The sequence below is a fragment of the Humulus lupulus genome, chromosome 3 (assembly GCF_963169125.1).
Source record: "Humulus lupulus chromosome 3, drHumLupu1.1, whole genome shotgun sequence".
Classification (NCBI taxonomy): domain Eukaryota; kingdom Viridiplantae; phylum Streptophyta; class Magnoliopsida; order Rosales; family Cannabaceae; genus Humulus; species Humulus lupulus.
This window is the reverse complement of record NC_084795.1, coordinates 262,243,224-262,258,319: the sequence shown is the minus strand read 5'-3', so window position 1 is coordinate 262,258,319 and position 15,096 is coordinate 262,243,224. Positions and strand designations below refer to the sequence as shown.

The 15,096-nt window shown below is 31.9% G+C and overlaps 1 protein-coding gene across 1 annotated transcript; it reads right to left on the bottom strand.

Annotated features, from left to right (window-relative positions):
• Positions 1–954: 954 nt before the first annotated feature.
• Positions 955–4,276, bottom strand: LOC133823904 (rho GTPase-activating protein 5-like). Its single transcript, XM_062256757.1, has 5 exons — positions 3,339–4,276; positions 2,572–2,692; positions 2,350–2,469; positions 1,968–2,198; positions 955–1,830 (listed from the first exon to the last, which is right to left on the bottom strand). The coding sequence occupies exons 1-5, from the start codon at positions 3,803–3,805 to the stop codon at positions 1,207–1,209; spliced, it is 1,563 nt and encodes a 520-aa protein (XP_062112741.1). The 5' UTR covers positions 3,806–4,276; the 3' UTR covers positions 955–1,206.
• Positions 4,277–15,096: the final 10,820 nt, after the last annotated feature.

The window sequence follows — 15,096 nt, the reverse complement described above, 5'->3', positions numbered from 1 at the left end:
CATTTATTTTCTATCATGAATAAAGAAATTTATTCTCCAGTCATTGAAGTGTGATTTGAATAATATTATGAATATTTTGTGCCTTAAATAAAGTAGTTTGTGATATAAAATGTTATTATATTATTTTAAAAAAAAATAAACAATGTTTTTGTTTTAATTTTTCTTTGTACATTTTGTATTGCTTATACTAGTATATAAATATGGGACAATTCTTCTATAGGGGCTTCACTTTAAACCCTACTGGTAGGGCTCTAAGTGTTTTCGACCTGTGAACAGTTATCGGCGCGGTTTTTTTTATGACCATGTATATTGTAGTTGTTTAGAATTTCCTGCAAATTTTCAGAAAATTTCAAATAGTTAACAGTACCGAAAACTAGGTTCAAACATGTTGCTTTCTACGTGCATAAAAAAAATTAGTCACGCATGCAACATGTTTGAACTTAGTTTTCGGTACTGTAAACTATTCGGAATTTTCTAAAAACTTGCAGGATGCTTTAAATAGCTACAATATACATGATCATAAAAAAAATCCCGCCAAAAAATGTTCACAGATCGATAACACTAAGAGTTCTACCAATAGAGCTTAAAGTGAAGCCCTATAAAAGAATTTCTTTATAAATACAATGGAAGCGAGACTGAATTTTGGAAAATTCGTATAATTTGTTGAAAAAAGTAATTTGAAAAAACGTTGCACTATGTTCGTGTAGGTCCCTCATTTTTAACACTATCTTTCTCGTCTTCAATTTTCCTTCTATTAAATACTCATTTTCATTTTTCTCACCTAAATTTTCTTTCTCCCTTTTCCAACCTAACAAACGTTTGTTTAAGAAACGAGCGCACCAGATGTTATAACCATAAAAAAGCTATAAATACAACGTTTTACAAATCATTATCCCAATTTTTAAATATTTATATAATTATATATGGAAAGTGGATTGAGAGTGGGACAATATATAGAAGTAATAGCCATGGAAATTGGGTTAGAATCTTTACTTTGGTTAACATGGCTTTACCAATATGTGAAATAACAAAAACAAGTTAAAAATGAACCAAACGTGAAAAAACACACAGGAAACCATACACAAACATTTTACGACAACAGAGGTAAAAGAAACAAAACTGCCAACATTTTCACCAGTTGACAAGTTAAGCCATTACCCCATTCTCCATTCTTTTCCCCAAAACAGAACCAAGAACACTTTCGCTTCAACGCCAAGCTTCAACCAGCTCTTTTCTTGAATTAATGCGGCCAAGAATGCTGGTTTTCTTGCTCTTCTCATTAGCTCGAGCGCTCTGAATGATTATCTGCTCATTCAACTTCTTGGAACCATTCTTGAAACTTGAAGTGCTTGACTGACCTGTTTTGTTCTTATGCAAGCTCTTTTGAGCATCCCCACTCTGACCTGTGGAACCATCTTGGAGAGCATTCTGTAAAGAGCTAACTTGGGATACAACTTCACAAGGACAGCTATCAACAAGAGACCATTTTCCTCCCGGAATGATATTCTCAATGGAAGATAGGAAACTTTGAGCTCCACCTCCTGTTGTACAATTTTCATCTTGAGTTGAGTGACAAGGGCTGTCGAAAGCTGGTTCTTCGGTGACAAAGGCTTTATCACCTTCATCTTCCAAGTTGGTCTCCTCCTTGGTCTCTTCCAGAAATGGATGGGAAGAGCTTTGGTGCCCATCATCATTGGAAGGCTCTAGGCGGGTGTGGGGACACGTTTCTACCACAGAGTCTTCTCTTTCTCGAAGTGTCCTGACGATAAGATTCTTGAGAAAATTCATCACTTGAACTGCATACATCAATGCAGTCAAAGGATCTGCCATCTGCAACAAAAAGTTAACAACACAGTCATCACCAAAAGTTCACCATCTAGCGTAGAAGTTACTAAAATCTAGGGAGGATTCAACTTGACAAATACTTCTTTCAAGAAACTCATAACACAAATTAACATGATACTAACCTGAGTCATGTTCGGTGCAAACACCATGGCGACATTGCGTGCATTCATCTTATTCAGATGTTCAAACTGTGCAACATCAGCCATTAAGTTTATTGCCCAATCAATCAACGCAGACTCTGTTGGGGGAAGGACTCTCACAAGTTGAGCACACTCCTCTTCTGTTTGGGACTGCATTACCTGCTCGGGTGAGAGGGAGTCTAACAAACCAGTTGGAAGCTCTCTAAACCAAGCCTAAACAATCACCAAAATTGTATACAAAATGAGATTTCAATCAGCGAATACTCAAAAATAAGTTGACCAAACTGAAAACTGATTTGGGTTTTTACTGAAATTGCTTTAAGAGCAGAATTAGCATTTGATATAATGAAGTAAGTTAAGTTACCTTAATAAGACCTGCCAAACAGTGCACATCAACACCATCAGGTATCACTCCCCTATTTAACTGATCCCTAACATACTCCTCTTGGTTGTTATCAGCATTAATTCTGAAGATCCCTTCAGCCTGAATGTAGATTTAAGTTTCAAAAACCAAATGTCTTCTACTACTGACTTACCAAATTTACAGAAGAAAGTAATGAAAACCAAATATTGGACCTTCACTTACTTGTAAACCCCCTCGAGCATATAAGTGTCTTTGCATCATCAGAAGAATTGTAGGGACACTGTTCCCTCTGGAATCAAATGAAAGCTGCATGGACTCGGTTGAAACCCCAAAAACATTTGCACTTCAGGTATTAAAAAAATTCATCCATGTCAGTTGATTGAACAATGAACTAGTATAAACAAGAAGTTTCCATACAAGGAATATTGGACTTAACACGTATAATCAATTTAGTTCATCAAAGGTCAAAAGCTTAATATAAATATTTAAGGAAACCACCCAAAATGCACCTACTGCATGTCAGAAAATTAATTCTTTTTTCACCCATAATATATGTTTTAAGGACAGATAATAAAGAACCTGTTTTTTCCATCGGTACAATCAAATGTTGGTAGATATCATATTAAGGCTTGCAAGTTAAGCAAATTATGCAGTAAAGCAAAAGAATTTGGGTGTGAGATATGGTTTTCAGAGAAGGAATACAATTTCCATAATAGAACAAGAATGAAAGCCTTATCAACAACCCAATCCCGCAAAGAATTTTCTTGGTGAACAAACATAGAACAAAGTTTCCAAATTTAAAACCCAAGATGCAATTTACAGAAAGATATATGAGAACTCTTGTGAGATGGTTTATAGTAATTCAAACCAATTTTAATAATACTACATAAACAAATAACCTTACAACCCCACTGAGAAGAGAAATTCTTGTAAAATTACGAAAAGATTCTTATTAATTAAAAAGAAAAGAACAAATTTTGATAACAGACCTGGCACTTGGAGGCCTCCTGGGAACTTCAGGTTCAAACTCAACAGGCAAACCAAGAAAGCCATTAAAGCGGTCAAAGGTAACATGGGCAACGTGCCTCACATTAGAAGGCCATCCAATCTCCATTGAAGATGAAGAAAGCTTCCCTCTCTCAGTTTGACTACACCCAATTAAAGACTTTCGAAAAGCAGCTATTAATAGCTCCAAAACAGAGACTTGATCTCCTTCTCTGTCTCTTTCTAACCTTTTTCTATCAAACCCACCTCCTTGTTCTTCTTCTTCTTCTTCTTCTTCTTCTTCTTCTTCTTCTTCTTCTGAACCCAAATGAGTTTGGACCATTTCATCTACAATGGGACTGTTAATAAGGGCACTAGAGCTAGAGCCATCATTGGGTGTAGGTGGAGCACATGGAGTGGAAGAGCTTGAGGTTGAAGGAAAATGAGATGGGGATTGAAGCACCTCGGTCATGTTTTGGGGACCAAAAAAAAACAAGTTTGTGAAGAAAGGAATGAAAAAGAAAGAGTCTTTTTTTAGTTTTTTGTTTCAAGTCCCTAAATTATTATGATTTTGACTATTTGAGGTTATGAAAAAAAAACCAAGATTTGGATATGAATGAATGAATGAATGAAGAGTTGGAGTTGGATTCAAGGAAGGGCTTTGGAGGTTGAGACGTGACTATCATCACTTTCTCTTTCTAACCCTTTTTTATATATATATTTTTCTTCTCTGGGCTGCCTTGGAAATTCAGGATTGAAGAAGCAAGAGCTAGAGAGAGAAAGAGGTGTGTTACTGTGTTACAGATTGCTGTATGTTATTTTCACAGAGAGAGAGAGAGATAATGAGTGGTAGGTTGACAGAGAGAGAAAAGGGTCTCTTCTGTATATTCTATATCTATAGATGTAGTCAAGTAGAGACGAAAAAAAGGAGAGTAAGTTTGGTTGGTGCTTCGGAACAAAGCCAACTCCCACTATATGAACCTTTTTAAGCATTGCTTATCTCACTCTACAAAGAGTCTTTGAGTAAAATTATAGCCTTTGTAACCTTCATCTCTCTCATCTCAACTGATTTTTTTTCAACATTTCCTCTCAAGTGTGATCCAATTAAATCCAAACCTTTCCTTTTCAGTATTTTTTTACTAACAACACAGATTCCATCACATCTTTTTGTATCTTTCACAAAATTTTCAAGCTAAACACATCATATGCTGCTCAAAATAATAATATAAAGTCACTCAAACAAATGAAAATGATTATTTTTTAATGTTTCCCCCAAACTTTGGATAATGATACATTTGTTTTTGTTAGGTGAATTGCTTTGCAATTTTGCTCCATGTTAGACCATTAAAAGATTATATTAATTTTTATTTTAGTTTTTTGGGTTTTCGTCAAGGTGGAATGACAGGTAATTAGAGGTGTACGTGTATATAAACAAAGCTTATACTACCTAAATCCACCTGATTCAGACAGGTTGGGCCTAGGTTGAAGACCAACTACACCCCCATTTCATTTAAATTTATTTACTTATTTTCAACGCTTAAGGACACTTTAAAGCGCTAGGCTTGGTTTTAATTAATAAAAATAGTTAATGTATAACATAACTAGTTATGTCAGCATTTGGCTTCTTCCATTAGTTTCCTTAGGCTCAAAAACCAAAGATTTAGTCTACCTAAGTCACTATTTGGTTCAAAATTATTGTATGGAAAAATACTTTCTTAGAGTACGCTGCACCATAAAGATGATCATTAACTACTAATTATCTCTCTTAATAATTGAACCTCTGGTCCCTCCTTCCCAACTAAAAGAAGAAAAAAAAGAAATCTCATGTAATCCTTAAATGGGGTTGTCGACATGGGAATTTGATAATTGATTTGTACTACTTGGGGTTTGTGCAATTAGAGACAATGCGAGGTTTAGATTCAGCAAAAAGATAAATTTTTTTTGAAAACTTTTCTTTATTGTAATAAAGGGCAGTGAATTCTAAGTTTATGGCATAATAAAAAAGGAAGATATATAAAATTACTTTTTTGGGTAAGAAGAAATTCAATATTTTAGCTTCTAAAATTTCTCATTTCAGCCATTAGAACAAGAATAGAGTACTACTACTCACTCAGTACTCAATCAAAAGTCTTAAACACTATAATAATTTGCCTTCCCCTCAATATATATATATATATATAATAATTTGCGTTAAAATTTTCTTTATTGGTTGGTGAAACTTTATTTTAAGCATGTGAACAATATTAATAAGCAAATTACAACTTTATTTTATTTTTTTAATCTTGGCAGAAACTTTAAAACGAAAGAGAAAAAGAAGAATGTGTTTTGTTGGGTCCACAGTACAAGAACAAAGCTCAGATTTAAATCATACATCTTACATAATATGTACCGTTACCTCAAACTCCAAAAGCTCAGATTTAAATCATACATACAGAATGTGTACCGTTACCTCAAACTCCAAACGAAAAAATGTTTTAGTAAAAGCTCAAAGCCTCGAAGCACAGCTAATAAAGCAAAGATTCTTCTTGTACTAACTGTAACTGGTCCAGTAAAAGGTACTAAAATGGCACTCCATCAGTTTCTCTATTTTACAAAAAATTTAGAGATAACTACACCACATTTACATAATACTTCCTCGTCCTTTTTCCGTTGCTTGGCGCCAAAGAAGAATATATATTAGTTTAGATCCAGTATTTGAGTCCCAAAGAAGAGTCTAACAACAGAAACGAGGAGGACAGTTGTACAGATATTAAACCATCAAAGTGGAACATGTCAATTTGATTATACAAGTTTGGAGCATGCAAAAAACTTTTCCTGTGCCTATAACTTTTATTGCACAATCTAGCTAGCACAGCATCATCATAAATATAAAGTTTCATATAATTATTCCAGCTCAAAACTGAAACTAGCCAAAAACCCATAAATGATTGAAACCCAAAATTCTTCTATTCTCATCATCAAAAAAAAAAAACCAAAAAGTTCAAAGAAGAAAGAAAGACAGAGGAGGGAAGAGAGGGTGGCGGAGAGAGACGGTAACAGAGGAAGAGAGTGCCGCCGTGCAACCGGGGACGTGGATGAGAAAGCGATGCTCTGTATTTTTTTTTTCTTTTGTGTGTGAGTGGATGAGAGAGGAGAATAGAAACCTAGGTAATATTGGCCCAATGTATTGGGCTTATTTTTGTGCTGATAATTTTCTTTTGAGATTTTTACAAAAATAATGGTATTTTTTGGGGGGATTTCATACATGCATATATTTTTTATTTACATTTTTACACTCCCTATTTTTTTTCAATTTTACTTTTCAAAAATATGATTTTAAAGTTTTATAATTACAAAAATATGGTTTTAACAAAATATCAATCCCACAACAATATAGTGTTAAAAAAACAACTAGATATTAACCCTACAACAATACAGTGTTGAAAAGACAATTACAAATTAATTAGAGATCAATCAATTACTTAACTCAAAATAAGCTAAAAAATAACAAAATAGCAACTTCAAAAAACTTATCCTCCAATTTAAAATGTGTCAAAAATAAACTTAAAATATACCTCAAAACAACTAAACATACTTCCAAAATAAACTAAAAATAGCTTGAAAAATATTACCATTAAACACAAAAGTTATTTTAAAATATATATATATATATACAAACTCAAGGAATACCTAAAATAAACTAAAATTAAACAAAAAAATATATTTTAAACTAGAAATCAATCTAAAATGTACCTCAAAACAACTACAAATATACCTAAAATAAACTAAAAATCAACACTAAAAATCACCCACACAATAACAAAAATTAAAAATATATTCACCCAAAGTACTCAAAATAAACTAAAGATATACCCCATGTACCGAAAATAAACAAAAAATATAACTAATTAGAAATCAACCAGACATCAACCCACTACTTACTAAAATATGCTAAAAATATACTTCAAATATAATAAGAACAACTAAATATATAACCAAAATAAAATCATGTATAATTTAATTAAACTTAGAAAGAAAATCAACCCAACATATATTGAATATAAACTAAAATTATATCCAAAATATACTTAAAAGAAACTTAAATTAAATTATTAAAAAATATACTTAATTAGAAATCAATTAGACATCAACCATAAATAAACTAAAAAATCATTGAAAATTAATAATACAACAACCAACAAAATTAAAATATAATTAAAATAAAATAATATATATACTCTAAGTACACTCAAAATATTTCTCAAAACAACTAAACATATATTCAAAATAAACTAAAAATCAACTTGTAAAAACTACCATATTTTTATGTAGACATTGTTAATAGTATTTTAAATGGGTTTATATTTTTTTGAACTTTGTGTTTTGTCTTATTACCTGTTTGGACCCTATGTTTTGATATATTACTTTTTGGACCATATATTTTGTAAAATGGTTAAAATAGAACCCTAAACTCAATTTTGATGAAGAAAAAATTGAATATAACAACACAGTTTTTAAGCATAATGATTTTATTTTTGTTCTGAATTGTTAGTTTGGTAAATTATTTGTGATTTTAGTTGAGAAAACATTGACCAAAATCGGGTTTAGGGTTCTATTTTAACAATTTTACAAAATATAGGGTCCAAAAAATAATTTGTCAAAACACAGAGTCCAAACAGGTAGACAAAACACAAGGTCCAAAAAGTTATAAACTCTTTAAATTATTAATAGTAAGCTATATATATATATACTAGATGCAAGTAGCGTATAATATTCACGTTTGTTTAGTTTTATTTGTAGAATTTATTAATTATTTATATTAATGTCATATAAATTTTAAATAAATATCATATTTTAATTAAATAATTTATTTATTTTTGTTTAAGTTTATGTTTGTTCTAGTTTTTAAATTTGAGAGTGATAAGAGATATATATTATATGTTAAATATAATATTAAATATTATACGTGAATTTTAAATTTAAGTTTATTGCTAGTTTTAAAAAAAACAATTTGTTATTAATTGATAGTAAATTATATTATATGTTTAATATGATATTATTCTAATAAATGAATTTAAGTTTAATTAAATTTTATTTAAGTTATAAAACGTATAATTTTATTATTTTTAAATAATTATTATGGTAAAATATCTCAAAAATATCATATTTTAATTTGTTTAATTATTTATTATTTTTAAATAATTATCATTGTAAAATATTTCAAAAATATCATATTTTGATTTATTTAATTATTTTTAAATAATTATAAAATATCTAAAATATATATTTTTTTAATTATTTATTTTATTTAATTATTTATTTTATTTAATTTAAGTTTAACTGTTTACAAACTAATATTAAATATAATAATATTCTGTTAAATATAAGAATATTCTGTAAAAATTAATATTAAAAATATAAAAAACTATTAAAATTAAAAAAATTCGTTATCTAAACACTTATTTTATAGAAAAGATATATTAGCAAGTGGTTTGTCGCGATAATTTTAATCAAAACTATCATCTTAGCCTACTGTTTTTATTATGTTTAATGTATTGATAACAAAACAAAGTATGGTTAATTCTTAATATTTATATTAATCGTGGTATAGTATGTGATTTTAGTTTAGAGGCACATGGATTTTAGGACAAGTATGAAGTATGGACGACAACCACATTATATATATAAACCCGTATATACACAGATAAAGAAAATAGTTGGATCTCTTTTTTTAGTTGTATTTTGTCCAGTACGCGGGAGATCAATTTTCTTAAAACAAATATAGTTTAATTAAACTCAAAAATGTGTCAAAATTAATATAATTAAATTTTATATTATTAAAAATAAACTTCAAACATGATGCCTCCCATCAAGTCCCACCTTACACTTCCCAAGTCAAAAAGCAACCCATATCTTGTTAGATTAATATGAAAGTGGGCATATGAACAATCTTATATACATGTAGGCGGAATTAATATATAGAATGAACATATACAAAAAGAATCAAATATTGTATATCTCCAGCCATTGCTATTGATAACATCGATCTAGCTTTAGATCTACAAAAGAAAAGGAACAGAAGTTAGAACGAGTACACGGGCTTCCAAGCTCTCACTAACTCTTTTAGATGGAGTTACTGAAAGTCAGAATGAGCAGCGAGCTTGGGGACCGGTACTCTATATTTATAGAGTGAGACCTACCATCAGAGTCTCTGTCACAGATTGAGATATTTCCTCAATCAGTTGGGATATGAAAAATCGGGTAACAACAAAATCAAGTAACAAACAATGTTGACCATTAATTAGAATATTTTGTCAATAAATTAAATATTGACTTTAATATATTAAATCAATTAGTTGATTTTATATACCAAATAAATAATATTCTAACATTCTCCCACTTGGTCAGCATTTAAATTAATGTATTACTTAAGCCCGACGATCATCCCTGTTAGATAATAAACACATGAATCATGGCGATAGGTCCTCTTTTTATGATGAGTATTATCTTCCATGTATTACAATGTATTTATTACACAACAATGTAATTTATGTGGTTATGTACTTAAACGAATAAACCTTATGTTTATTCAGGTCCTATGAAGGTAAAATTTTCTCAAATAAAATTAAGATGCGCATAAATATGAGAAAACATCAAAATAAGAGTTTCATTGATAATAACTTCAGTTTGTACAATAAATTTACAAAAGGGAACCAAGTCCCATGTTCACTACATGATCCTTGAATTTATGAGGTGGCAAGCCTTTCGTCATAGGATCAGCAATCATCAATTCAGTGCTAATGTGTTGAATGACCACTTTATTTTCTTTAACACGTTCTCTCACAGCTAAGTACTTGATGTCGATATGCTTGCTTCGACTACCACTCTTGTTGTTCTTAGCCATGAATACAGCAGCTGAATTGTCGCAGAACATTCTCAATGGCCCAGATATAGAATCTACAACTCTAAGGCCTGAAATGAAACTCTTTAGCCATACACCATGAGATGTAGCCTCAAAACACGAAACGAACTCGGCTTCCATAGTAGAAGTAGCAGTCAAGGTCTGTTTGTTACTCCTCCATGATATAGCTCCATCGGCAAACATAAACACATAACCAGAAGTTGATTTACGTGAATCAGTACAACCAGCAAAGTCTGAATCTGAGTAGCCAACTACTTCTAGGTTGTCAGTTCATCTAAACATGAGTTTGTAATCCTTAGTACCCTGAAGATACCTCATAACTTTCTTTGCAGCTTTCCAGTGGTCTAATCCCGAATTACTCTGAAATCTTCCTAGCATTCCGACAGCAAAGGCAATGTCGGGTCGTGTGCACACCTGAGCATACATCAAGCTTCCAACAGCAGAAGCATATGGGATGTTCTTCATTTCTTCCTTTTCAAAATCATTCTTTGGACACTGGCTCAAATTTAATTTATCACCCTTAACGATAGGAGCAACACTTGGTGAACAATCTTTCATCCGAAATCTCTCTAAAATTTTGTTAATGTAGGTTTCTTGAGATAGACCTAAGATACCTTTGAATCTATCTCGATGGATCTTAATGCCAATGACATAAGACGCATCACCCATATCCTTCATCTCAAAGTTCTTTGAGAGAAATTGATTCACCTCATGTAGCATGCCCTTATCATTGGTTGCAAGAAGAATATCATCCACATATAAAACAAGAAATCAAATCTTACTCCCACTAACCTTCTGGTATATACATTGATCCATGACATTCTCTTCAAATCCAAAAGAAGAGATGACATCATGGAATTTTAAATACCATTGGCGGGACGCTTGTTTTAAACCATAGATGGACTTCTTAAGTTTGCACACCAAATGCTCACCATCACTAGAGGAGAATCCTTCTGGTTGTTTCATGTATACCTCCTCCTCTAGGTCACCATTTAGGAAGGCAGTTTTCACATCCATCTGCTGTAGCTCTAAATCGAAATGAGCAACTAATGCCAGGATAACTCTGAGGGAATCTTTTTTAGATACCGGAGAAAAGGTCTCCGTGTAGTCAATTCCTTCTTTTTGAGTGAATCCCTTAACAACGAGTCTCGCTTTGTGTCTCTCAATGTTGCCTAATGAGTCTTTCTTTGTTTTGAAGACCCATTTACACCCAATAGCCCTCGCCCCATTAGGCAACTCAACAAGATCCCAGACTCCGTTGCTTTTCATAGAATTCATTTCTTCATTGATGGCATGTACCACAGTTCCGATTCTTTGCTATTCATAGCTTGTGAAAACGTTTCTAGATCATTTTCGGCTCCAATATTGTAGTCAGATTCTTGCAAATACACAATGTAGTCACTAGGTATCGTCGATTTTATTGTCCTAGTGGATCTTCTTAAGACTACACCAGCAGGCTCTTGAGGAGCCGGTGGTTCAGCTTGTTGTTCAACAATTATATGAAACTCTTGACAACTTGATCCATTTGAACTTCATCATTGACTTGTGGATCTTCAACAATTGGCTGTGGTGGTTCAACATCCATTTGGACTGCAGGGGTGTTATCGACCACAATCAATCTTGCTCTTGAGGAGGAGGGTTCTGAAGGATCTTTCTCAGAACCTAAGTCCTTGGATTGATCACTCCTACTAATCAAGGCATTTTCAAGAAATTTTGCATTCCTTGATTCCACAATCCTAGTGCTATGAGATGGACAATAAAAATTGTAACCTTTAGACCTTTCAGTGTAACCAATAAAGTATCCACTTATGGTCCTTGGGTCCAGTTTCTTTTCTTGTGGATTGTATACCCTAACTTCAGATGGGCATCCCCAAATGCGTACATGTTGCAAACTCGGTTTCCAACCTTTCCATAATTCAAGAGGAGTTTTGGAGACTGCCTTGGTTGGAACTTGATTTAATATATACACGGATGTCTTTAGAGCTTCAGTCCACAAGGATTTAGGAAGTTTAGGGTTGCTGCTAAGCATACTTCGCACCATGTCCATCAATGTTCGGTTTCTCCTTTCTGCAACACCATTTTGGTCGGGTGTACCGGGCATGGTACATTGGGCAACAATCCCATTTTCTTGAAGAAACTTTGCAAAAGGACCAGGTGCTTGTCCATCTTCAGTGTATCTACCATAATATTCTCCACCTCTATCTGATCTCACTATCTTAATTTGCTTGTTGCATTGTTTCTCTACTTTAGCTTTAAATATCTTAAAGACATCTAACGCTTCGCTTTTGTTATGAAGTAAGTAGATATACATGTAGCGTAAGTAATCATTTATGAAAGAGATGAAGTATTTCTGACCATATGAGTCCATGTCTGGACTACATATATCAGTATGTATGATTTCTAATAGGTCAGAACTCCTATGGACACCACTTTTCTTAGACTTGGAGGTATGCTTTCCCTTAATGCAATCCACACAAGTATCAAAATCAGTAAAATCTAAGGTATTGAGTACCCCATCATTTACTAACCTTCTAATTCTATCAATAGAGATATGTCCCAAGCTCTGATACCAAATGTTAGATTAATATGAAAGTGGGCATATGAACAATCTTATATACATGTAGGCGGAATTAATATATAGAATGAACATATACAAAAAGAATCGAATATTGTATACCTCCAGCCATTGCTATTGATAACCTCAATCTAGCTTTAGATCTACAAAAGAAAAGGAACAGAAGTTAGAACGAGTACACGGGCTTCCAAGCTCTCACTAACTCTTTTAGATGGAGTTACTGAAAGTCAGAATGAGCAGCGAGCTTGGGGACCGGTACTCTATATTTATAGAGTGAGACCTACCATCAGAGTCTCTGCCACAGATTGAGATATTTCCTCAATCAGTTGGGATATGAAAAATCGGGTAACAACAAAATCAGGTAACAAACAATGTTGACCATTAATTAGAATATTTTGTCAATAAATTAAATATTGACTTTAATATATTAAATCAATTAGTTGATTTTATATACCAAATAAATAATATTCTAACATCTCTCTTGCATGTATATCAACACGAAGTCCACTACTAGTGGCCTTTTGTTTTTAGTTTACACAACTATATAGTACATAAATAATATATATAAATAGACACACGTATATAACTACGTATCAACAAGTGCAAAATCAACTTGTCAATCGTTCACGGTGACATCAAAAGCTTCCAATGTCCTTTATAATCCCAATGTCAAGCTCTGTAATTTTGGGTCTTCCAAGATGAGCTTTTCTTCCACTATAGTATTGAGCAGAAATACTCGACTACTAGTCTTGATGGGCTCCCCAAATTACACCGACCCTCGTAGAACAAGCATAACTTAAAAAAAAACGTGTATAATTTCGAAGTCCTCATTTAAAGCTTGCAACATCACCGTAAAAAGGATTTGGTCCTAATTATGAGAGGGTTGCAACTAAAATAAAATTAGGTTAAATCTATGTATCAATCAAAGCAATGATTATCTTTGAGATTGAGGTCTAGAAGGTTGGATAACTAAGAATCAACTTGAAGATAAGATTTTATTACTTTTTACAATATAGGTCATGTTTATAATTATTCATGGGGTTTAAGGGTAGATGTTATGAGTTAAGTGTTAAAATTTCTTGTTAGGGTATTTTATGAATATGTTTTAATGTTATAAACATGTTATGGAAGAATTGATGATGATATAAGGTTAGGGTATTTTATGAATATGTTTTAATGTTATAAACATGTTATGGAAGAATTAATGATGATATAAGGACTGGTTCTGTGATATATGCTCATAGCTTGGAAAAGAATAAGTTTTATTGCATGATATAAGTTAGGGTTATGAAGTTTGAGGCTTCTTATGAATAATATAAGAGCATATTGAGGCTTAGAAAATAACTTATGCTTCAGAGAGAGTCTAAAAACCTAGAGCATCAAGAATAGATCTTCTGATCATCTAACAGATCGTCTTTCAAAAATCATATTTCAACTCTCACTTAGCATTTCTTTTATAGTCTCAATTATGTCATTTATTTTAATTAAAAAAAATCAATAAAATAATATATAATATCATCCATTAGGTCAAAATTATCATGGGCTTTAGTGTTGGATTAGCTTATACATGATCTTTATTTATTTTCATGTATATCTAATATTAAACAAATTCATACGAGATAGCCTAAAACATGTTTCTAAAATTGAATTCAAAGAGAAACAAAGAATATAATACTTACAGTATACGCAGCGGAATTAAAGAGTCTTTCCTTTAGTTTCTCTAACTCTTGTATCCTCTCTGTTGCAGAGTATTATCAAGAAACTGAATCGTTCTTCTATTTTCTTCACAATCTTCCAATGTATCATTAGAATCACCTAGACTAGTATGTGCAATTCTCAACACATGAGATAGATATAGAGAGAAGAAGAGAAAATAACAAAGAGACTTAGAAAAGGATTTGTGTTTAGAGAGAATCTAAAACTATCAGAAAATCTGACTTGTGACTTATGTTTTGACTTCTCTCTAAGCACCCTTTTTATAGACTCAATTAGGCAATTTAATTTAATTAAAAAATCAATAAAATAACAGTCATTTTGAAGCCTTAGGTCGAAATTATCATGGGCTATAGGCCCGTGAAATTTCTCATTTGATTATAAGCCCATTGGACTTAAAATCAAGGCCTGTAAACCTAGAGCATCAAAAATCATCAAGAATAGATCTTCTGATCATCTAACAGATCGTCTTTCAAAAATCATATTTCAACTCTCACTTAGCATTCATTTTATAGTCTCAATTAGGTCATTTATTTTAATTAAAAAAATCAATAAAATAATATATAATATCATC